At 40.4% G+C, this 25,522-nt stretch overlaps 1 protein-coding gene across 4 annotated transcripts in view; it reads right to left on the bottom strand.

Moving 5' to 3' along the window:
• Positions 1-21,534, bottom strand: part of LARP4B (La ribonucleoprotein 4B) — a 79,676-nt gene extending 58,142 nt beyond the window's left edge. For 2 of the 4 annotated variants that reach the window (XM_037031952.1, XM_037031956.1), the window contains exons 1-2: positions 21,261-21,534; positions 5,502-5,631 (exon numbers count right to left, since the gene is read on the bottom strand). In XM_037031952.1, coding sequence (XP_036887847.1) covers positions 5,502-5,579 — 78 coding nt within the window. In that variant the 5' untranslated portion in view covers positions 5,580-5,631; positions 21,261-21,534. Of the gene's footprint in view, positions 1-4,982; positions 5,133-5,501; positions 5,632-21,260 lie in introns of those variants that run through there. The other 2 variants (XM_037031953.1, XM_037031954.1) reach the window with 2 other exon arrangements.
• Between the last annotated feature and the right edge of the window lie 3,988 nt (positions 21,535-25,522).

Below are 25,522 nucleotides of genomic sequence, written 5' to 3'. Positions count from 1 at the left end.
AATGCATTAAGAGAAAAGTTAGTTACCTACAAGGGAATTTCCATACGACTGTCAGCTGATTTCTCAAAAGGAACTTTGTAGGCTAGAAGGGATTGACAAATATTCAAAGTCATGAAAAGCAGGGACCTAAAGCCAAGATTGCTCTACCCAGCAAAGCTACCATTTAGAATTGAAGGGCAGATAAAGTACTTCCCAGACAAGAAAAATAAAGAAGGGGTTCATCATCACAAACCATTGTTATACGAATGTTAAAGGGACTTATTTAAGAAAAAGAAAGTTAAAACTATGAACAATAAAATGGCAATGGTGTATCTATCAAAAATTTAATCTAAAAAACAAACTAAGCAAACAAGAACAGAGACAGTCATGGATATGGAGAGCGTTTTGATGGTTGCCAGACATAAGGGGGTATGGAGAAATGGGTGAAGATGTGAAGTGATTAAGAAGCACAAATAGGTAGTTACAGAATAGCCATGAGGATGTATAGTACAGATAGGAAATGGATTAGCTAAAGAAGTTATATGCATGACCCATGGGCATGAACAATGGTGTGTGGAAGGCTTGAGGGAGTGGTGGATACTGGGTGCATGGGGACAAAGAGGGAAATACTGGGACAACTGTAATAGCAAAATCAATTAAAAATATATATTTAACAGCTAAAACTACAAAACTCAGAAGACACTGGAGTTAATCTTTGTGAGTTGAATCAAGCAATGGTTTCTTGGGACACCAAAAACTCAAGTAGCAAAAGAAAAAAATTAATTGGTCTTCATCAAAATTAGTAACTTTTGTGCTTCAAAGTACACCATCAAGAAAGGGAAAAAATAACCAATAGAATGAGAGAAAATATCTTCAAATTATATATCTGATAAGGAGCATACAGGGTCTGGCAGAAGTAAGGCCTGCTTGAGTGTGCTTGGTAGAGTAATAACATGGGTGTAGTAATTTATAGTTTTAATTTGAACATTTCGCCTAAAATGTCATATGGTATGCTTGAGTATGATATTGTTAAGTTACAGAATATGCATGCTTATGACTTTAAAACAAAAAAAGGATATTTGTGACAGACCCTATACATCTAGAATAAAGAATTCCTCAAACTCAGTATAAGAGACAAGTTAAAAATGGTAGATAAACACATGAAATGATGCTCATCATCATAGGGGAAATGTAAATCAAAACACAAGATACCACTGAGATGGTATCTTCACACTCACTGAGATGGCTACAATCAAAAACACAGTAAGAACAAGTGTTGGCAACAATGTAGAGAAATTGGAGCCTTCTTACATTGCCCGTGGGAGTGTAAAATGGCATAGCCATTTTGGTAAACAGTTTCAAAATATTTATCTAGACAAGGAAGCTCAGCATAGTGCCTACTCATCCTGTGCCCACCCACTGGCTGGGGCCCAGAGGTGTCAAGGGAGTGAAGGGAGAGACTGGGGAGAAGAGGAACGAGGAGCCCGCCCACTCCTACTCCTGAACATATACACTGGGGTGCACATACTCACTTTCCTTCCCTCCCAGTCCAACTCTTTCTCTCTCCCTCTCCTCTTCCCCTCTCCCTCCAACGCACACTCTCTCTCTCCCTTTTATTATTTCTCATCTCAAGGTTTATCTCTCTGGGTCTCTTCTGGTCTCTGAGCTCCTTTTTCTCCCTTTCTCTACCTTCCCTCACTCCTCTGACATCTATTGTCCCTGACATCTATTCTCCCTCCAAGGGTGCTTACCTCCACAGCTTGTCTCTCAGTCTAACTCAAGCACACACACACTGTTATTTTTTTATGCTGTATTTTCACTGAATCTTTTCTATGTTTAGATACACACACTTACCATTGGGTTACAACAGCCTACATTATCCAGTATAGTATAATAGGCTATGTCACACAGTCTATGTATGTAGTAGGCTAAACCTTGTACTCCATATGTCACTGCACTTCTCAGAACAATGTATCCCTGTCATACAGGACTATAAACTATTAGAGGTTACTAGAATTTAGGAGCTTTATTTTCATACATGTGCCTAGTTTACTTCAGTGAATTTTCAAATAACAGTGACAGACTCATAGTTTGAGAACCTGATGATTTCTAAAACAAAAAGGTATTCTCCTAAAGAACATAAAATTCTTTCTTTTTGCACATAAGGGTGATGTGGAAACATGATTTGTCTCTGAATCAGAAAAGATCAAAATTAGATCTTTGAGTTACAGAAGAGAGCATAAGCAAAGGAGATGGAAGAGATGGGTAGTATGAGACACCACTACACAGCATAAGAACTCCAGTATAACTACTAGGATCACTTTACAAAAACAAACACAAACATAAAAAAAACAGTAAACGAACAAACAGTCAGCTAGATAAGTAAACACTATTTGACTAAAGAGGGAAAATGAGTTTAGAAACTTTACAGACTGCCCTAATTAAGTACTGCATGATCTCCTTTGAGAATCAATTAGAAAAGTCAAATTTTGTTACTTTCGATGTATAAACATAACTCTGTAAAAAGCAGTTTACCTTCTAAACCTTTGAAACTAACTAAATCTATTAGAAAAAAAAAAAATGATCAAAGAGGCAAAATCAAATCATTAAAGCACAATGATAGCATTTTTGGATTGGAAAGATATTTGTTAACTTTCTTTACTGAATATGGTATGCCTATCGCTAGAGGAGCATAAGAAAATAAAATACCGAAATAGGAATTATAGTTCCTTGTTCATCTGCCTTGTGCTGCTGGTTGGGTTATACTGTGTATCTCACAGCCGCTGGCATTAGTAAAATATCTAAACTGCATGTTCCTGTTTTACAGCCAAATAATTTGTATCTTAGGTGTTACACCTTCCACAGATTACACAAATTGAGCCTTAAACAATGCTGGGGTGAGGAGCACAGACCCCTGGGTTCTTAAACTCAAGCGTAATTCTTAACTCTACAGTCAGCCCTTCACACCTGCACACTCAACCGAGAATCAAAAACAATATTTTCCATCAGTGGCTGTTGCTGTTGGGAATGTGAAAATACTGTTTTTGATCCAAGGATGTTTAAACTTGATGACTGTATTTATCAAGTTTAGGTAAAGGGCTGTGTTTATTGAAAAATTCTATGCATAAGTAGACTCATATAGTTCAAACCTTGTTCAAGAGTCACCTGTATACTCAACTGAATTTGTAAGCTACAAATTTATACAGCAACAGATGGCTGTTTCTAATAGGTATCATTTTAGCTTTTTGTGTTTTTTTTAATGCAATATCTTTACAACAGTCCTTTCTTTCTTGTCTCGTTTCACAGTAAATGTATCACTCAAAGACACTGACAAATGAAAGAAATGAATTCAATCTCAGTAGAGGTGTTGTTTATTTACACGTTTAATTGGCACCCTGAATGGAAATACTCCTAAGCAGATGCTGCCAATAAATTTCAAGATTATTTTTTAATTGCCTTTTATACATGTTCACCTGTTCTTCTACTGAAAAGGATAGTAGTGGGTAAGGGGAATTTATTTTTATACCTTGATCTGGTTCTGCTCCTAGGGAGGGTATAAATCAGGCACAAGATGAAAAACTTACTTGTCAAATATACTTTTCCACTAATTAATTTTAATTCAGAACTTACCTAGAAATTCTACAGCAAAAAAAAACAAAAAAAGAAAAAGGTCTTTTTAGTTAGGATTCTTATTAAAATCCCAAACAAAACAAAGAGTTTACATCACCTCATTAACCCTCTTCTAGGAAATTAGTATTTCATCCATTAAGTCTCTGAGAACTTGAAACAGCCACTCCAATACTTGGTTCTAAAGAAGCCTAAATAAAATTTTAGGTGTAACAATATAAAGATTAAAAATCCTATCTCTTGCAAATTAAAACCACAATGAGATACCACTTTACACTGGTCAAAATGGCCATCATAAACAAAGCAACAAACAAGTGCTGGAGAGGTTGTGGAGAAAAAGGGACCCTAGTGCACTGTTGGTGGGAATGTGAACTGGTGCAACCACTATGGAAAACAGTACAGAATTTTTCTCAGAAAACTAAAAATGGACTTGCCTTTTCACCCAGCAATTCCACTGCTAGGATTATATCCTAAGAACCCTAAAACACCAATCCCAACGAACTTATGCACCCCAATGTTCACAGCAGCATAATTTACAATAGCCAAGAGTTGGAAGCAACCTAGGTGCCCATCGATAAATGAATGGATCCAAAAATGATGGTACATATACACAATGGAATTCTATGCAGCAGAAAGAAAGAAGGAGCTCCTACCCCTTACAACAGCACGGATGGAACTGGAAAGCATTATGCTGAGTGAAATAAGCCAGGTGGTGAAAGACAAATACTGTATGATCTCACCTTTAACAGGAAGCTAAACAACAAAACAAACAAGCAAGCAAAATATAACCAAAAACATTGAAATAGAGAACAGGCGGACAGTGAGCAGAGGGGAGTGAATTGCAGAGGAAATGGCGAAGGATTTACAGGAACAAGTATAAAGAACAGATGGGCCCTGGCTGATGTAGCTCAATGGATTGAGCACAGGCCTGCGAACCACACTATCAGGGTTCGATTCCCAGTCAGGGCATATGCCTGGGTTGCAGGCCAAGTTCCCAGCAGGGGACACACGAGAGGCAACCATACATTGATATTTCTCTCCTTCTCTCCTTCCCTTCCCCTCTAAAGATAAATAAATAAAATCTAAAAAAAAAGAACGAGCGGGCGGGAAAAATGTAGTTGAATAACAAATAATTTTTAAAAATATTTTATTTATCTTTAGAGGGGAAGGGAAGGAAAGAGGAAGAGAAACCTCAATGTATGGTTGCCTCTCGTGTGTCTCCTGCTGGGAACTTGGCCTGCAACCCAGGCATGTGCCCCGACTGGGAATCGAACCGTGATCATCTAGTTTGCAGGCCCGCACTCAATCCACTGAGCTACACCAGCCAAGGCACAAATAAATTTTTTTTAATTTAAAAAAAAAATCCTATCTCTTACTTTGCTTGTGGTTGTAACGGTTATTCTGTGAAACTAAGTGTAAAGTTGATGTAGGGAATCACATCCTTAGAGACACAGTCTTTCTGCCCTCAAAGTATAATTTCTTGCTCTTTATCAGGGATACAATGCAGCACATCTAATTCATTTATCCTAAAATGGAAGGAGTAAAATATAAGAAATACTTTTAACAAAAATGTTCAATTCCATAGGTGAAAAGCTAAGTGTCCTCTGTCCAGTCTGTTTAGGATACATTCTAATCCTAAACTGTTCATTTAAAACTATTTCCCATTTGAAAATAATAATGCCTGCCACACCAGATTTGCAGCATACTGCACTGAGAGTCCCATTTTTCTTGCCTTATTCAGGTCCCCTCACTCCCACCCCCAAGTTTTCTCATTGGCTGTCCAGGCACTTTCCACTGAACTTCTCTGTTTCTCTTTTATTAGCCTCACACACTAACCTTCCTCAATGGCAAACAAAATGTATCTAGAGTCCAGAGAAGGGAAAAAAACAACTTACTGCTGATATTTCAGATGTAGTATCACCTTTTAGACAATGAGCAGAACTGCCTGGTTCAGGAGCTTCACTTTCTTTCATTCATGTTTGAAAACAAAAAATACTGATGGCCAAATCTACCATTAGTATTCACCTATATCAAGGAAAAGTCAGAATCAGTACCACAAAAGTCTAAAGAGACCTGAAATCCTCTTTAAAAATGAACACTGGCTCTGGCCAGTGTGGCTTAGTCGGTTGGAGCATTGTCCTATATGTAGACCAAAAGATTATAGGTTCAATCCCCACTTGGGGTGCATATGAGGGGGCAACTAATTGATGTTTCTCTCCCCCCTTCCCTGTTTCCTCTAAGAACGGTGAAAAAAAATGTCAAGTGAAGAATTTTTTTTAAATGAATTCTGGATAGTGCCTTATTCAGCTCTTCAATGGAATATCTCAGTCTCATTCACCTCAACCTTCTAAAGAATTCTGCTTTTCTTCAAAGACTACTAGTCACATTCTACTACACTTTATAATTTATTACCACATAACTACAGATTTTCAATTGAAAGTACCTAATACTTAAAGAATAACATAGGGTGGCAAACCTACTTAGACCTCAACAGTTTAAAGAATGACAATGTCAGAGCTGGAAAGCAACTTGGAGCTGTTTTAACCCTGTGCTGCTGAGACTGGGACATGCTTACCCCTAGGAGGGCACTGAAGAACCAGAAGTAGAGGTGGTAAAACTGTGACATCCCAGAACTCTATATAGATTGATTTAGAAAAAAAAATACAAAAAAAGCCCCCACCCTGACTGGTGTGGCTGACTTGGTTGGGCATTGTCCTACAAGGCTAAAGATCAGTGGTTCAATTCTCAGTCAAGGTACCTGCTAGGGTTGCAGGTTCAGTCTCTAGTCAGGGCACATATAAGAAACAACCAATTGCTGTTTCTCTCCCACATCAACATTTCTCTACCCCCGCCCTTTCTCCTCTAAACACATATGTAGATAGACAGACAGATAGCTGTGCACACTTGATACTGATAGAATATTTTACTGCATCCTGTAACAAAGCAATTCCTTTTTTTTTTCTTTAAAGCAATTTCTAAAGTACTATCAAGACACAGTTTTCAAGTACACTGAAGTAAGAACTTTGCTGTTGGGAAAAGGTACTTCTGATCTATGTTAATCAAACAGCAAGAATGTGTAACATTTCCTCAAATAAAGGACAATGAAATTCAGCAAGTCATGGAGAAATTGCAAAGGATCTGCAGAGTTCTGACAGAGTAAACTGTTTGAAGCAACACATGGTTGTGAAACGCCCAACCTGTCTTCCTCCTGTCCTGACCAAAGCCCACAGAGCTCCTAAGATCTTGTTAATAATCAACATGTAAACCACCTTTCTAAAAAATTCAAAGCCATTGAACAGCTTTATAAATGATGATAAAATATGCCTCATGCCCTGGCTGGTGTGACTCAGTGGACTGAGTGCTGCCAGCCTGTAGACTGAAAGGTTGCTGGTTCAATTCTCAGGCAGAGCACACACATAGGTTGCGAGCCAGGTCCCTAGTTCGGGGTGTGAGCAAGGCAACCGATCGCTGTTTCTCTCCCTTTCTCCCTCCTTTCCTCTCTCTCTAAAAACAAAAAATTCCCAGGCTCACAGGAGAGTTTGTTGGAGAGACCCACAAGGTCCTAGAAAGTACACAAAACCACCCACCTGGGAATCAGTACCAGAAGAGTCCAATTTGCTTGTGTATAACAAAGGTAGTCACTGAAAGCCAGCCAAGAGCAGAGCAAGCCCCTCTCTGACCCTGACCCCTCCCCACATACAGTGCCACAAAGCAGTGACCTGGGTTGCCCTGCCCAGGTTGCCCACCCTGGTGAATACCTAAGACTCTGCCCCTTACTACACAACAGGAACACTGAGAAAAAACCAATATGGCCCAAAGGGAAGAACAGATCAAAGCTCCAGAAAAATACAACTAAGCAATGAAAAGATAGCCAACCTATAAAATGCAGAGTTCAAAACACTGGTAATCAGGCTGATCACAGAAATAGCTGAGTATGATCATAAAATAGAGGAAAGAGTGAAGGCTGTGAAAAGTGTTAAAGGAAAATGCACAGGGAACCAACAGTGAACTCATATCAACGGTTTGGAACACAAAAAAGAAATAACATTCAACAAGAACAGAATGCAGAAATAAGAATTCAAAATAGTGAGGAGAGGCTTAGGAACCTATGGGACAACTTTAAACATTCCAATATTCAAATCATAGGGGTGCCAGAAGGGAAAGAGGAAAAGCAAGACATTGAAAACTTATTTGAACAAATAATAAAGGAGAACTTCCCCAATCTGGCAAAGGAAATAGACTTCCAGGAAGTCCAGGAAACTCAAAGAAGCTTCAAAGAAGCTCCAAGGGACTCAAGAGTACCAAAGAAGTTGGACCCAAGAAGGAACACAACAAGGCACATCAATAATTACATTACCCAGGATTAAAGATAAGGAGAAAATCTTAAAAGCAGAAAGAGAATAGGAGACACTCTCCTACAAAGGAGTTCCCATAAGACTATCAGCTGATTTCTCAACAGAAACCTTATAGGCAAGAAGAGGCTGGCAAGAAGTACTCAAAGTCATGAAAAGCAAGGACCTCCATCCAAGAATGCTCTATCCAGCAAAGCTCTCATTTAGAATGGAAAGGCAGGCAAAATGTTTCCCAGATAAAGTCAAGTTAAAGGAGTACATCATCACCAAGCCCTTATTATATGAAATGTTAAAGGGGCTCATCTAAGAAAAAGAAGACAAAAAATATGAACACTAAAATGACAATAAACTCACAACTATCAACAACCGATCCTAAAAAATTAAAACAAAAATTAAGGAAACTAGAACAGGAACAGAATCATAGAAACGGAGATCACAGGAAACAGGAAGAATAGGGGATAAGGTACAGGGAATAAGAAGCATAAATGGGAGGCACAAAATAGACAGGGGGAGGTTAAGAATAGTACAGGAAATGGAGAAGCCAAAGAAGTTATATGTACAACCCATGGACATGAACTAAGGTGGGGAATGCTGGATGGAAGGGGGCACAGGGTGGAGGAGGACAGAGGAATGCAAAAAGTGGGACAACTGTATCCTGGCATAATCAATAAAACACACTAAAAAAACACAAAGAAAATGAGAAAGGTGTTCACTGAGTTCAGAACTGGTGGTTAGAAGGTGGAAGAAAAATGTTGAGATAAAAGGAGAAAGATGGCAGGCTGTAGAAAGAGGTCACATAGCTAGGCCACAGGCGCTGCTAATGCAGTACATGGTCTTGCTCCCCACTAGCAGAGTTGCCCCAGAAGCAAGAACTTCCTGGGTGTAATCCCACTCCATTCTTCTGAGTAATTACAAAGGTCCGTGTATTTAAATGTTTTCCCCAGCATGGTGAGTTGGCCTAAAGTTTGCTCTACTGCATTTGTGACAATTTGTGACCACTGATTCACTTCACTGTGCTGACAAGGCATTGCCACCAGTTGCAGTTTCTGTGGCCCCTTTCACAGTGTGATCCCTTCATCAACAAGAGAGAGTCTCTTGGGCCCCCCAGTAGTCTTCCATCTTCCCTCCTGCACATCACCTCCATCACCCTCATTCCCCAATTTTTCATAGTTGTCTTATCCATAAACTTAATTTAACTGCAGTCTTCTTAGTGATTTTCTTGTTATCGAGACACTCCAAACTCATCAAATTACTCTTCCTATGAGTAACTGTTTTTGCACTATTTTTATCAGTTTATATTAGTTTAATAGTGTAATTGCACTAATGAGTACAACAGCCCTAAACAAGTTTAGGGACAAGCAGAAGTTTAGGGACAAGCAGAACTGACTTTGTAAGCACAACTCAATGGGTAGGAAGAGAGAAACAGACAAAGTAGAGAGTGGCCAGGTAGCCCCAGCACTTCGCTGCCCACAGATAAATAGTCTCACCAGAAAAGCATCACACTGAAGCTCCTACCTTCCTCACTGTGCCCCAGTGCAGCTCTTCTACTCTCAGCTTTCCAGGGCTTCAGTTAACAAAATATGCTGAATTTCAATGAAAGTAAGCAAATTTCTTGCAAAAATTATTTTGACCTACAGACCCCACAAACCACGCCCCCCCCCATTTAAAACAAATAAACAAGCCAAAACTGACTATTATCCCTTAATCTCAAGGAAAGACAGAATATCATCTACCCAGCTGCCCCAAAACAGAAACCTACAAATATATTTCTAACCTCTTACTCTCAGATAAGCCTATGTCTCCCTATCTGTACTGTCTACACAGTTCAGATATCTGTCATCTCCGAATTACTATCCCAACTTTTCAAGTCTTCCCTAACCCCAATTCTATAGAACCACCCTCCTGAACATAAGACTCCTCTCCCACCTCTCAGCTTACACTGAAAACAAGCAAGGCCAGCTGAGATGTCACTCCCCATCACCCCATCAGTCGAAAACCCTTTATATACAGTGACACAGCACATCAAATGAGTCCTGTTGTTCCAGAACTGGAGGGCAGGACTATGTCTACTTTCTCAACTGTTGTATTCCTGACATGTACCTAAGAGAGCAGATTCTCAGGAAACACATATTCAGTAGTTTCATCTTTTGTACAATAAACCTGTGGGAAGAAATTCCTAGTATTTAAAATATAAAGCTCAGAAAATGGGATAAATCCAGGTGAAAGCCCCTTTTGCTACATATTCCGAATGATGCGGTAATTGGGAAAAAGGCAGTATTTTTAGGTTAGGGTAAAATTAAAATTACTTGAATTCATTTTCATCTTATTTTTGATATTCTCTAGATTTTGTATATGTATACATGTATGTATATATGTAACTGTGCACTTGGGATCTAAACACATAGAACAATTAAATACAAAGTAAAGGTTATAATAAAAGATTACATTACCAAAATAACAAATCACTGAAGAGGTTTCTAAGTAGCAAACACACTAAAATTGTTACTTGTATTGAAGGAAGCGGTCAAAGATTTTTCTGAAATCTGCTGAAAGCTATGAGCCCTCCCACTAGAAAAACAGACACAGAGATATGTTAAAAACAGACTCAGAAGCACAAGGACATTTCCCCTCTCCATCTATGAACGATAGGCTGAGCGTCTGAGGAAGAAATTAACCCAAACTCCCCACTCTGCAGGTGGTGATGCTAGGTGCTCCCATTTTACCTGCTGTAAGCATTTTTAAGACATGTATAGCACAGAGCACATGCTTTTTAAAAAAAAATGCATGTACCTCCTAGCCAGATGACTCAGTTGGTTGGAGCACTGTCCCATACAACAGAAGGATGGTGGTTTGATTTCCAGTCAGAAAACATACCTTAGGTTGTGGGTTCAATGACCAGTCGGGGAACATACAAGATGTAATTGAGCAGTGTTTTTCTCTCACATCAATGTTTCTCCTTCTCTTTCTCTTTCTCTCTCTCTCTCCACCTACCTCCTCTAAACTCAATTTAAAAAACTAAAATATAGCCCTGGCTGGTGTGCATCAGTGGATTGAGCACAGGCCTGTGAACCAAAAGGTGGCTGATTTGATTCCTAGCCAAAGCACATGCCTGGGTTGCAGGCCAGGTCCCCAGTAGGGGGCGCATGAAAGGCAACAACATACTGATGTTTCTCTCTCTCTTTCTCCTTCCCTTCCCTCCCAAAAAAGTATATAAATAAAATCTTTAACAAATTAATTAATTAAATATAAAATAAAAATTTAAAAAGTAGTCATTACTGTTACTAGAGAGCCAGAGGTCAGACCCGGGCAGCTATGAAATAGCACACTGTATGCAGGAAGCCGCTCTGTCCAAGCAACAAATCCAACCCCATTCCTTAAATATTAGAAGTGACAACTGAATATGCTTTCATTTGTCCAAGATGACAGTGCAAAACAGTTACCATCAAAATATAATGAACACCCCTAATGTGAAATGTTCCTTACAAAAGCGATACATTTAAAAAACGAATTTAAGTTCTAGAATAATAAATTCAAAAATATATGCAACTTTTGAAAATCTCAGTTTGATATTTTAAGGTCATAATACATTTCCACCTTATGAATAACTGGATCACAATTCCTACGCCAATTACAATTACAGTTCAACAATGTACCAAATAACATCACAATAAAAGTTCTGAGGAAAATATCAGAATCAGGTCCAATAATCCTGAATTACTGTTCAGCCTTAAGGTGTGGGATACCCCTAACCTCAATGATTGTAACTATAAAAACTACTATTAAAACTTCTAACCATGACTGGTGTGGCTCAGTAGATGGAGTGCTGGCCTGCAAACCGAAAGGTCACCAGTTCAATTCCCAATCACGGCATATGCCAGGGTCGCGGGCTGGGTCCCAGGTAGGGGCATATGAGAGGCAACCAATCATGTTTCTCCTGCATATCAATGTTTCTCTCCCTCTTTCTCTCTTCCATCCCCTTTCTCTAAAAAATATATTCTTAAGTAAAAAAAAACTTTCTAGTCAAGGCCAACACATCTGATGCTTAGTGCTGTGTGGCTAGCCCCCACCTCTATCAAGTTATTTGGACCTAAAGTACTATACAGGACAGACACACATTTTCAATGTTGGAATCTGTAGTGGACTTAGAAGACGCTAGACAGATCCCATTTTCTGCTCTTTCCTCATTTGGTGAACTGTCTCCAGATCTATTTCCCAAATAGCAAAATAGATGTTCTGAAAAACAAATGGGGTGGGGTAGGGTGGGAAGCAAGGTCTTAGGCGCTGGACGACGGCTCAGTTCATTGGAACAGTGTTCCATATACGAAATGGTTGCTGGTTTGATTCCCAGTCAGGGCACATAACTAGGTTGCGTGTTCAATCGCAGTCAGGATGCATGCAGGAGGCAACCAATAGATGTTTCTTTCTCACAGCGATGTTTCTCTCTCCCTCTCTCTCTCTCCCCCCGCCTTCCTCTCTCTCTCAAATCAATAAAAACATAACCTTGGGTGAGAATTAAAAAAAAATAAGGGCTCTGGATCCTTTGAATTATCACCAAATATAGTTTGGGGGTTGGGGGGAACTAGGGCAATCTTTCTTCATTCCTCAATTCTGTAGGAGAGCTGCAGGCTGTTAAATTTGAAATCAGCAGCTATTAAGTAATGATTTTTGAGGATAGTAAACTTTACGAAGAGAAGTGACATGGCGCCCGCAGCAAGTCACTTCTCTCTTTACAGGGAGGTGACAGGTATGGTAAGGATAGAGGTGCTAACATCGCCAAAGCCTGAACACTGCGCCCTAAGCCAGCAGTGTGGACATGAAGGTTTACAACAGTCTGAATCCTTCAGGAAAGAAAGCACTGAATTTATATAAATGTCTCTTAGACTATTTCTCAAAGAAAACATGTAAACTGTAGTTTGAATATATGAGACAAACTGGAAGACCTATTAGCACCTTCCTAAATGGACTAAAGCTAATAGGTTATCTAAAATGACAAACAAAACCCTTAATTTTCCTGAAATAAATACTTTATTTCAATGTTTTAAAAATCACAGTTTAAGAGCTGCTTTAAGAATTTGCTTTTAAAAAAATGCCTACCTAAAACCTACAGCATATGTATAAAGTTAATGCTTTCTCCAATTCCAATTTTTATTTTGAAATAGCATTGTTAGGACTATACCTGGAGAAGTATCTTATGTGAGGTCCATAATTATAGTCCAATGGAAAACTGAACTTAGAGAAGACACCAACATTATAATCTTTACTCTGCTACCAACTAACTAGCTGTATTTCTAATTAATTTTACCTCTGTGGGCTTCAGTTTCTGAGTCTTCAGAGTTCTAAAATCTTAAGACTGCTACTGCAATGTTACAGTATTTTCTGGATGTTATCTTCAGAAACTAGTTATCAAATCTCAGTTATAAAATAATATAGACCAGCCCTGGCTGGTGTGGCTCAGTGAACTGAGCACGGGTCTGCGAAGCCAAAGGTCGACGATCCGATTCCCAGTCAGAGCACATGCCTGGGTTGCCAGGCCAGGTCCCCAGTTGAAGGTATTAGAGTGGCAACCACACACTGATCTTTCGCTCCCTCTTTCTCCCTCCCTCCCCCTCTCTCTAAAAAAAATAAATAAAATCTTTACTGCGAACCAGACAATCGCGGTTCGATTCCCAGTCAGGGCACATGCTTGGGTTGCAGGCCAGTTTCCGGCAGGGGTCAGTTCCCTGCAGGGGATGCACCAGAAGCAACCATACATTGATGTTTCCTTCCTCTCACCTTCCCTTCCCCTCTATCGATAAATAAATAAATAAATAAAATTTAAAATAAATAAATAAAATTTTAAAAAAATTAAAATAATACAGACCAAAACACAAAGTTTCAGACTGTCCTACTTCAACATGTTTTTTTATTCGCACTAAATACTACATGACTACTCAAAAAGAATTAAAGATTTCTCTCTCAGTCCTATAATTCCAGAGAGATGGCAATGGCACAGATAAAAACAAAACACTCCACACTACTGGACTAAAACTGATTAAAAGTACTGTTTATTATTATTAAACATCTGATAAACATATTCTTTACAAATTATCAATAAACTTCTCTAATCTCACCTCCACAGAGCAAATTGTAGAGCGGGAGTTCATAATCCAGCTTTTATTCACCTGCTCATACAATTACCTAGTAATAAATATAATTTGTGGCAATATAATGACTTTTGGAAAACATCTGATCTATGTTTTTATCTTGAGCTGTAATATTGTGATTTCATAAAAACTTGTACTATTACAATTAAAACCCCCCACAATGACAAGCAAATGCACTCTCAATATTCTGAACTCGAAAGGAAGAGTGTGCTCAAAGTGGGCATGACTTCAACACTAAAACTGATGGTCATTTAGGATCAAAGCACTCTCTGCCAGAAAGCATTTCACTCTGTGACTGGAATTCCACAAGTCACAGAGACTTAAATGCTATGTGCCTGAATGCCCTGCAGTTTTACTTGGCAACTCTATGTTCTCCTTCCAAAGCATAAAAGAAACAGGAGGAACAGTGAAAGACACAGGTAGAGAGCAACTTCTGTCAACTGCCTCATTCACATTGCCCTTTGGTCTTCAGTGATCACCCTTCCCTTCCCTATGTACCTAAGGTTTGAGGAAGCAAATACTGCTGACTCATCAGTTACTCATTTGTACAATGATCTATACTCCAAATGACCCACTGAAAGGAAACTAGAAACAGATTCTAGTCCAATAACAAGTATCGTTCAAAATTCAGATATTAATAAAAAAGGAACATGGACCTTACAATAATGGCAGGGAAAGTTGTATCCAAAATGGTTTTCAAATTAAGCTTCCACACTAAATGACAGCAGCATATACCATCAATTGTTGGAACGTATTTGTGTACTTACTAAAAACATGAGAAAATTCTTTTGACTTCGAAATATCTGGATTTTTAAAAGGTAACTTTCCACTGGAACTTCAAGTCTACTTTTAAAGGTTTCTGGTATACTCCGACCACACAAAGTTGCAATAAGCTAGGCAGTAATGGATGACAGTATTACATACAGTATGTGTGGGGAGTATATGTATATGATAAGGCAGAAATTATACAGATGGTAAAATCTCAACAAAACAGAGATACTATAATATAATCAACAAAAAGAAAAATTATGTTCTGAAAGTATAAAGTCTTTAAAGAACAGATTTTAAGATTTGATATATTCAGAAAAAATATTTTACAAGGAAATGTTTAATGCAACTTGTAAACCTATATCAAATTGGTCATTGTGTTTTTATCTCTGTATCTTGAGTTTTGACAACAAAACAAAGCTTTTTGAATCCCTAAAACAGAATGTTCTCATTTTTTGAAGATGTTTCCAAAAAAGGAATCTTGTTAATTAGTCTGCCTTAATAAAAGGTGAAATAACAATATACTTTAAAAACTGAAAAATGCTAGCAAATTTAAGGCATAACTTTCAAGTATTTTTTTAAACATACATTATTACATGTAATACAAATGAAAGGGGTTCTGAGCAAGCTAGTCCTCAAATTAAGCAGGGCTTGGCCTTTTCCACTGTAATAATAAACATAGTGAAAACAAGAGGGCTCTCCACCTTGGGGCCAGGTAATACTTGTGTGTGCCCGTTCTTCCCCCTCCACACCACTCTCCACAAAGCAGAATGATCGCTTTAAAAGGGCAATTCTGGTTTAAAACTCTCCCAATGGTTCTTGAGATACATAGAGAGCAAAATTCTCATCTATGCCAGGACCTCCCAGACCCAGTAGGATGTAGCTGCAACCTCTCCCAGTCCTTCCCCCTGACTCGGCCTTACTTAAATTAGTTCCTCCAAATTGCTCTGCCCCTCCTCGGCTCTGAGTGTTTGCACACTTACCCTCTTTGCCTAGAAGGCTCTCTCTTCAACCTCACCCCATCCCTCCTCAGGGAAAGAAGGCTCCAGATCCCTTTAGGCCTTACTGGATGATCTCGACACAGTCTACTCTAGTATCCAATTGTTTCACTATCTACCTGGCCCAGTAGACAGCATGCTCCCAAAAGGTGGGAAATATATCCCTTTTGTTCACCATTATAACCCTGAGATTTATTCATAAAGTATTTAGTTCATATTGTGTGCCATTCTATTAAGATCAGGTTTCCTATCAGTAAATAAAACAGAAACCCCTGACTTTGAAGTTTACAATTAAGTATGAGAAGACATACATAAAATATGGAAATTACATGGCATGTTTTAATGTAACAGGTGCTACACAGAAAAATAAAGCAAGGAAGGGAGATGTGGGGTGCCTTCCACAGGATATGCTACAATAAATGTGCCTGTCATAATAGGGCTGGCTCAAGGAAGTGTGGAGCTGAAAGTGATCAAGAAGTTTCACATACGGAAGCTTTGAGAGTCCAAATGCCAGTTTACCTTCCTTTAAATAAAACAATTCACTTTACTAATTTCTTCTAGACCACAGCCTTAGGGAAAAAAGTTCTGGTACCATTCAACACTGTATTGCTAGTGTCTGATAAAAAACATCTGCCCAAAGAAGGAATGAATCCTTTCTTTTGTCAGTGGCCCTCCTCCTATAAGGCCCTGTAGCAATGATTCTCAAGAGGGGATCCACTTAAGTTTAAAACTACATTTTCACTATTGGAGTTGCTTTGTTTGGGGTTAATAAAATTTGTTTTAACCTTAAAGCAAAATAAAGAAATATTTGTTATTAAAAGGGGGTACATTTTTTAAAACTGAAAAAGTATAATCTGGATCACATAAATTACTCCACCTGAAACAGTGCTGTTTGCACTACATGCAGCTATCAAGTCAGTTACATCTTTTTTTTTTTTAAAGATTTTATTTATTCATTTTTAGAGAGAGGGGAAGAGAGGGAGAGAAATATCAATGTGTAGTTGCCTCTTGAGCACCCCATACTGGGGACCTGGCCCACAATCCAGGCATGTGCCCCGACCGGGAACCGAACTGGTGACCCTCTGGTTCGCAGCCCACACTCAATCCACTGAGCTACACCAGTCAGGGCTACATCTTATAAATATGATTTTTATGCACCTTCTACTGCACCCTTTTCTGGTGAAGATCTTCATGTTTGTTTACTGAAGTAGGGAAATGCATGATCTGCAAATAATTTCTCTAAAACTGAGGTGGGAGGTATCTTCAGATACACCTTGATCCCTCTAGTTGAACAAAGCTTACTAAACATTGTAGTGTACCTGGCTCTGGGCTGAGCAAAGAGATTATATACATAAAAGGATCTTACCCACAAAGAACTTCCATTAACGAATTAGGTGCCATGCCTAGGATACTATGGAAGTGGAGAAGCACTCAGCACCACCTTAGAAATGAAGAAAAGGGTTCCTAAAGGACCGCTGAAATACTTTTATAGATAGGTTAAAGAAAGACATTCAGTTTCAGGCAAAGAAACTATGGAGACCAAAGGCAACACCATGAACTGGGGGGGGGGGGGGGGGGGGGGCAGGGTGGCAGGAGGCAGTGGTCAGTGTATGTTGACCAAGGTGGCCCTGCGGGCAAGGAGGATACAGAGATGAAAGGCCCCATGGGACCAGGCCTGCTGTGCTAAGCCTAGGCACTTCTTATTCAGGCAGGGGCTAGTCATTAAGAAGTTTTTTAACCTAACAGTCAGGATATACCTTTTAAAGAAACCTCTGGCTGTAGTTGAGTAACATGGTGTGCATAAATAAAAGAGAGCATTTTATCTTTATCATGCAAATAAATACCATCATAATTTATCAGTTTACAATCCAAAACTTTTGCATATCAGATTTCATAAAGAACATTTTCATGGAAGGTCGTCTGTCTTGATGATTATCAATCCCGCTCCCCCCCCCACCCAAATTAAGTTGTATGCTTTCAAACTCAAGTAAATATCAAATGTCCTCCATGTTACACAGTGCCCTCTGTGGCCCAGGTCTCACTACGAGGCATGTAGGGCTGACACTAAAGAAGGAACCAGACCCTGACAGAGAAGCAAAAGTAGTGGCTTCGTCCACCTGTAACCCTTCCTAATTAAACAGGAGCCACAACAGCTTCACCATAAAAATTATGAAAAGAGAGTGTCTATAAAGACATTGAAAGGATAAAAGTTATGGGGACTTAAGGAGTTGAAGGGAGAAGGAAACATAAGTTAATTTTCCCTGTTCCTCAGGAAGACATGTTACACTCAGGAAAAATAAATCATTAGAACACTAGGAAAAAAACCTGTCCATGATGGAATTATCAATTTTCTTTTAATGAGAGAGCCTAGTGGCTTTTTACCTTACAATTCCAGGTTGCAATAAAGAAATTCATTTTCTAATCAGGATAACTGCAGAAGTAGAGGAGCTCCAAAGACATCAGCCAGTGCAACCATTAGGAGCAAAAAGTTCAAATTGAATTAAACTAACATCAACTCTGTTGAGTTTAACCCTTTCAGGAGGCCCTCATTCACTGTGTACTCTAAAATTAGCTTTAAAGAAAAAGGAGAACTCTTTACAGGAATAGTTTCGCAAAGAGCATAACCAACAAAACCTCTGCAGCAGTGTGCTTTTTAACAATGTATTTTTCATAAACACAACATCACTGTTTGTTTTCTTCTATTAGCAAAAGGTTAAGTCAATAGCCTTACAAGAATTACAAGAATATACTCAAGAGATTTTCTTGCAATTATCAATCTGGAAAAAAGAAGTCCTTAAACATGAGAACTCTGCAAGAGTACAAGCATGTGTTAATGAAAACATATGTAAAACTTGTGCCTTAAACGATAGGACAACAGCAAATGTATTTAAAATAACATATCTATATACTTTTTGCAATCTCAAGGGAGCATTATAAAGATAACATGTCACTAAAATTAGACCCAGATTATAATTATACAAAAAGTATAAACTCCAGCATGACTCTGAAATAAGAGTGAAGGGAGTTTTTTAGCCACTTCTTAGTTAGTAACATCAACCAGGGTGTACTACTACAAAAATTGTAAATATTGTTGCAAATCTATGGAGTAGCAGGGCTACTTGCAGACAATGTTACTACCATTAACAACTTGATGTTGCCAACTTGCAGATAAATATTTTAGAATGTTTCAGTTGCTTCATAAAAACAAGTTACAAAGTAAATATTTGTTTCCATGAAGTTTAACTATGTAATTGTCAAGATTTGTGCTTATTTGTGGAAATCACATTAAATTCAATAAAATCTCCAAATCTCAATTTACCTTAAAAAACTCAATCCCTAGGAACAATTAATAAAATCAATTTTTTTCCCGAATGCACCGCCCTTTAATTTCAGCTACTGTTCTCTAAAACATGTTACAGTGAGTGCTAGATACTTTTGTACCTATATTATCATCTATTTTCACTCTGGTTCCTACTCAAATATAGTGTGACTCTTTTCTCCAAATATACATTCTATCCTCAGAACCTGATTTCTCTACCTAGATACATGTGATGGGAAGAGAAAAAAAACACCTCTGTTAGTAATTTAAAACTGACAATCACAGAAAGAATACTGACAATAGTAATAAGCACCATTTAAAAAATTCTTATTAAGAGTCTCAGTAATTAAGAAAAATAGTAAAAACAGCCAACATCAACATGTTACAACAGCTGTATCAGGCTATTATCCATTTCCCTTTTAGAGAAGAAGAAAGTGAAACACCAAGAGGATAATTTCTAGTAAATAAGAAGTCATGCCATTATTTCATTTAAATAAATCATCTCACACTAACTTTTCAAAATGAAGGATGAAACTTATTCCTAACTAAACATAAGTTTCAAAGGAGGTACACAAATCGAATTTATGGTTGAATAAACTTTCTAATCTGATGCCTTTCAGAAATTATTTCACTTTAAGCAATTCAAGCAAACTTCAGTCAAGCAAATTCTTATAGCTTGATTATAAAACTGCCTTTCAGTATATTAAACACAGAGAGAAGTTGAAGAGTCACAACCATTCAACTTCTGTAAATTACCAGGACTGCAAATTAGAGGGAGCCAGGCAGGTGGGGAAGCATGGAAATTGCAGATTGCACATACTATCTGACTACCACAGAGAAGTGAACATCACTCTTACCCCACCCCACCCCTTGGTCTTTGCAAACTACAACTTAGCACCTATTTCAAGTGCGTTTTAAATACTTAATGCAACTTAAGAGACCAGCTAAATACCAAAAGATTAAAAAGGCCTTTAAAAGGGAAAAATAACTTGTAGGCTTACTTTACCATATTCGCCTTCAAGTTAGCATTATCTTGTCTACAAACCCTCACATTTAAAAACTAAATTCCCAGCACAGTCCAGGGAAATCCTTCCGTTCCTTCAGTTATGTGAAACTTCAAACTTCACTTAAGATTAGGACATTGCAGGGAGGGGCTCTCTAAAGCATAAGACCCACCCTACAGATAATTTCCACGAGTTTCAGGTCAGCCAAAATTAAACACTATTAAACAAAAAAAAGAGGGGGAAAGTAATATTAAGTGCATAAAGGATTGCAATACAAAGTTACACTGAAGTCTTAACTCTCAAGTTTACGTTCTGATTGGACACGACCGAGAAGCAGGTGGATAAGAGATTCCTGACCTGTCCTTTTCTCTCGACTGTCTCTGGCCCTATATCCAACACGAGACATACTCAGATTTGAATTTTCTTTTTTCTTGTAATTCTTTCAAAATCTGCCTCTGCTCAGGCCTATCAAGAGAATGGAAGCTTCCCAAACAAACACACCAAGCAACAGGATCCCCACTTCCTGGTCCGAATGACCCTGTCCCCTCCCCGCCCAGCAGGCCGGCGGCCCCGGGCTCCGGGGCGGAGGGCAGGGCGAGGCCGTCGCAGTGCGGGCCAGACCCGCAGCAGGGCCCGGACCCTACCCTGTCCTGCTCGGACTCCATAACCTGCTCCTGCCGGGGCCTCAGCCCCGCTCGGACCCTAGGTTGTGACTTCATACTTGCAGGGCCCCCGAGCTGCGATCCCGGCCCTGCCCCTGCCCAGCCCCAGCCTTGACGGCCCCCGTCCAGGTTCTACCTGGACCCCAGACCTTCCCAGACCCCTGCCCTGCCCGGACCATGCACAGACCCCGACCCCAGTCTGGACTCTGGCCCTGCAAGCCGCCGCCGCCCTGCCCGCCACCGTGCTCTGTCCGGCCCGGTCCTGCCCGCCGCCCTGCCGGCCGCGTCCTCCGGGAAGATGGCGGCCCGTGACAGGCGGGCGCGGCGCGGGTCCGAGACGGCGGGTCGCGGAGGGGGTGGAGCGGAGGGAGAGATGGGGCCCGAGACCAGCACGGCCGCCGCGCTCACCTGTCAGCGCCGCCGCCGCCCGGCCGCCGACCGCCGCAGCCCCGGTGCCCGGTGACCGCGCCACACGCGGACGGGCCGTGAGGGAGGGGCGGGAGCAGGGGCGCGGCCGGCCCGGGCGAGCGGCGGGGGTCGGCGCGGCACGGGCTGGCGGCGGGCGGCGGCAGCTACTTCCCGTTTCGGGCCCAAAAATGCCTCAACCTCGCGACTCCGGCGCCCCAACGCTCCTTCCCGTTCGCATGAGAACACACAGCTCCCGCTTCCGGGACTCGGCGGAAATCCCGCCCCGAGCGCCCGCGCGCCCGCGCGCTCGCGCACTCTCCCGCCGGGGCTCCACTGGCGCTCTGAACCCAGGAAAGCCTCTTGTCAGGGAAGCGCGGCGGTCCAATTGGCCGCGCGCGAAGTTCAACCCGCCCCCTCCTCCCGTCCTCCACGCGCGCGTACCGCCCCCCTCCCCCCGCGCACCGTCCCGGCGCCTGTGATTGGCACCTGAGAGCAAGCAGCCAGGCCCCGCCCCTTGCACATTTCCCGACCCCGCCCCGCCGTTCCCAGCTGAGTAGATGTGGTTCGAGAGACCACAAACCTTGGCCTTATAACCATGGCACCGTACCCCCGTGCCCCTCCTCCCCTAGACTTGTCCTGGCGGTCTGAAAGTCTGGTGGAGGTCTGGGCGCCCCATGAGCGTGCTAAGGAGAAGGCGGTCGGGTCGCAAGTACCTTCAGCCTCTCGCTCCTCCGCCGGTCAGCAACTTTCTCAAAGATTTCAGGGGGAGTGCTGAAAATTCGGGTATCTTCCCAAACACAACAATACTTCGCCCACCTCTGACTCATTGTATGGGGAGAAAGAAACAAAAGAAAAGCAGGTACACCTCCTTAAGCTTGCTGCCCGACTCCCTGTATACCTGTCCTAATCGATTGTTGATGGTATAGACATGTATATATATATGAATCAGGCCAAATTGCAGGATTTAACCACTGTTATAAAGGTTTTCTGGGTCACTCAGTCCAGACTTATGGTGCACCTGTACTTCTTATTTGTTCCTCCTAATGTATTCTGCATTCCGGACTTCCGTGTTCCTATCCGTAGGGTCACAATATTGTCCTCAGTGTGGGTGCTCCCTGCTTTGTGATATATTGTCACATCCTGGCTCTAAGACTTAACGTGTAAGTTAAATAATGACATTCATAACACTGTCCTTAAGGAGAATAATCACGTAAGACTAAGATTTCTTCTAACTTAGTACATCTCTAACTAAGATATGTACTGAAATCATGTACATATTTTAGAGGGAGGAAAAAACAGCATTGAAACTCACTTTCCAAGAGAACCTACCTGTTGGATATGTTGCACAGCCCGTCTCAGGTTCCTCATTTATACTTATGTCCACTTGTAACCTTTCAAACCAGGGCCTCCACTGTGGGGCCCTGACATCATCCCTGGGCCCAGTGATGTGGTCTACCCGTGAAATATCAGTAATTCTCCAAAGTTGGTAAATCAGATTTTTGTCATTTGCTATACAGACAAGTTCCTCAATTATGAAAAAGACCAAAAACCCAAATGATAGGAGTATACATTATATTTTAATGGTATCTCTTACTTTCTGTCCATGTCATGTGATCCTTCCTGAACAATTGACACTGGGGTTTTTGTTCCCCTATGACTTTTTTTTTTACCTATGTTTCAAATCAAACATCTGTTTTCACCTTGAGATGTGCAGATATAACATAAAACACATTTTATGGCATTTCTACTTAAAAAATAGGATCAAGTTTGAAAAACCATTTTAACATGAACTTATCAAACTACAGCAAGCAGTTACAACTCCTACCCACCTATTCTATCTAAAAACTCTTTACTTCTCCCCCTAAGGGTGAATTTACTCTCTCCCAATTGTTTTCATAGCATGGCGGCTGGTCTCTGCTTCCTGGTCTTCTCACCCTATCACTCACCATGCCAACAGAGATTTCCTTTCAAAGCTTCCTCATTATCCACCTGAGAGTCAAGACCTGTTGTGTGCCCCAAAGGGCAAAGTCCACACTGTGTTCCACAAACTAGAAGGTCCTAGCCTACTTCAGCCTGTCCTGTCCATCTTCTTTTCAGTGCTTGGGTCAGACACCCTAACCTTGCGATCACACTCAAGCAACAAGCATTTCAAAGCCAGTGCTGTAATTATTGGGTGCAAATGGGATCAACACGCAGGTCCCATTTACACTATGGGACCTTACTGGTTACTGAAGGGCATATCAACTGACAATAGCCATAGTGTGTGGTGAATCCTATTAAAGACCAGAACAAAACAGGATTGTGGGTTCCCAGATGTTTGCTGCTCCTGAAGTTGAGCATAGGGTGTCTTTTCATTCCTGAGCACTGTGATCCTTTAGTGTCCTTCACTGGTGCTTTTCCCTCTGCCGGAAGCATCCTTCCTCTGCTTCCACTTCTGCTAAAATCTGGCTAATTTCTGAAGCTTCAGCTCAAATGTCAACCATAAATCTTTTGCTTTTACATAGTCCATTTCCCTTCTGGGTGCTCTTAGCAGTCTGTTCATAGCTCTGTTAAAAATATTATAATGATATTTACATGACAGTCTGTAGAACAAGGGAAGAGACCAGTAAGTGTGATATCTAGCACCAGGTGGAAGGTAGGGACGTAGGACCTCCTTAAAAATGACTGTTGACTTAACCAATGAAAAAAGCAAAATATTATTCTCTTAGTAAAAGCCTAAATTTCAGCTAGTGTGTGAGAACATTCTTTGATTTCCTCTTTAAAAAAACACCTTTTCTCCATGTGTGTATCATCATTGGAAATTAGTTTACCTATATATTAGCAAACTCATTTGCAGCACTCAAACTATATTCCTAATGATCTAGAACTATCCATTTCCCCATGATTTCAATACTCAGCAAGTCCCTACTCTGCCCCAGGGAGCCGTGCTAAGTGCTGGGGAGACACACAGCAGCACAGACCAGAAGAAGGGGAGTAGAGAGGGATCATGAAGAATAAGGATGACTATGGAGTGTGCACAGAGTGCCCAGGTAGCAAACACAAGGCAGGTGCTGAAGCCAGCTTGGCAAGGAATCAGGGAAAGTGATAACTAAGCCAAGTCTGGAGAGACAGGAGTGAAGGGGTTGCCAGCAAACCTCCCAGCAAGGAGGGAGGGACCAGTCCTGGTCAGGGAACAGAAGGGTTTGAACATGGCAAAGCATAAAGTGAAGTTGATGAGAATGTGGGTGGGCACAGCAACTCAGAGGGGTAAATAAGGCAAGAACCCCAAGGTGCTTGTGAGTCACTTCAAATGTTTGAACTTGATAATGATTCAAGACTTTGTGACAAGGTAAGAAGGGATTCATAAAAAGTTATAAACTCTGGAGGATCTCTGGCCCTCAAAAGCCACCCAAATAGAAATACAATATGGAACTGGCTTAGTCAAAATTAGGTGAAAATATTGAAGTGGATAGTGACAGTAAATATTAGAACACTTTAAAAAAAAGAGTACATCAGTCCATACTAAGAAATATAAATATAAAAAGGGCAAATGATACATATAAGTTATCATCATTTCCATTTTATATATTAGCAAAGTGAACTTCAGACATATAAAACAACAATCTGCCCAAGATTTCCAAGCTAGTGAGTAAAAAGCCAGACTAGAACGCCAGATAGGGTGCGCTTCCCACTGTACCATAATGTTTTCCATTTTCTGTCAGCAGAATGGAAGTCCCTTTGTGGAAACCTCACACTTCACTCAGTGGAAATTTTTTTGCTACATGTTGCTTAACATAGCAAAGTGGAAAACAAATAGCCTTCTATATAAAGATTTAACCAGATTTAATCTATTGCTCTCTGATAAAATCCAGTAAGACTGACATTTGTGCTCAGAAAAGAACAGCTTCAATTATCCCTGAAGACATCAGTGTGTTCTATGGGTTCAGCTCTGGTTATATAATGTATCTGAATGAAGATAGGAGTTATTTTAAGTCTACCTGAAATTAGAATTCTTTCTGTCTTGAGGTCTTGATCCTATTACCATATCCTAGTGTGTTTGCCGAAATGTAGGTGTGCGTGGCTCTGCTTCGTATACTCCTCTAACACCCCCCAAAACAGGATTCCTCAGTGAACACTGTAAAGTCCCTGTTTCGATCTTGAGCATCATGTTATTTGCTAAGGGGTAGGCAACAAAGTGCTTATTTTCTTTCATAAGTGTACTAAAGAAGTGCTACATATGATATAGGCTGTGTTCTCAAAGATATTACAATGTTTGAGGAGAT

The sequence above is a fragment of the Sturnira hondurensis genome, unplaced genomic scaffold (assembly GCF_014824575.4).
Source record: "Sturnira hondurensis isolate 20B ecotype Veracruz unplaced genomic scaffold, ASM1482457v3 Scaffold0021214, whole genome shotgun sequence".
NCBI lineage: Eukaryota > Metazoa > Chordata > Mammalia > Chiroptera > Phyllostomidae > Sturnira > Sturnira hondurensis.
The sequence above is the reverse complement of the archived record's forward strand: the minus strand, read 5'-3'. Positions and strand labels throughout refer to the sequence as shown.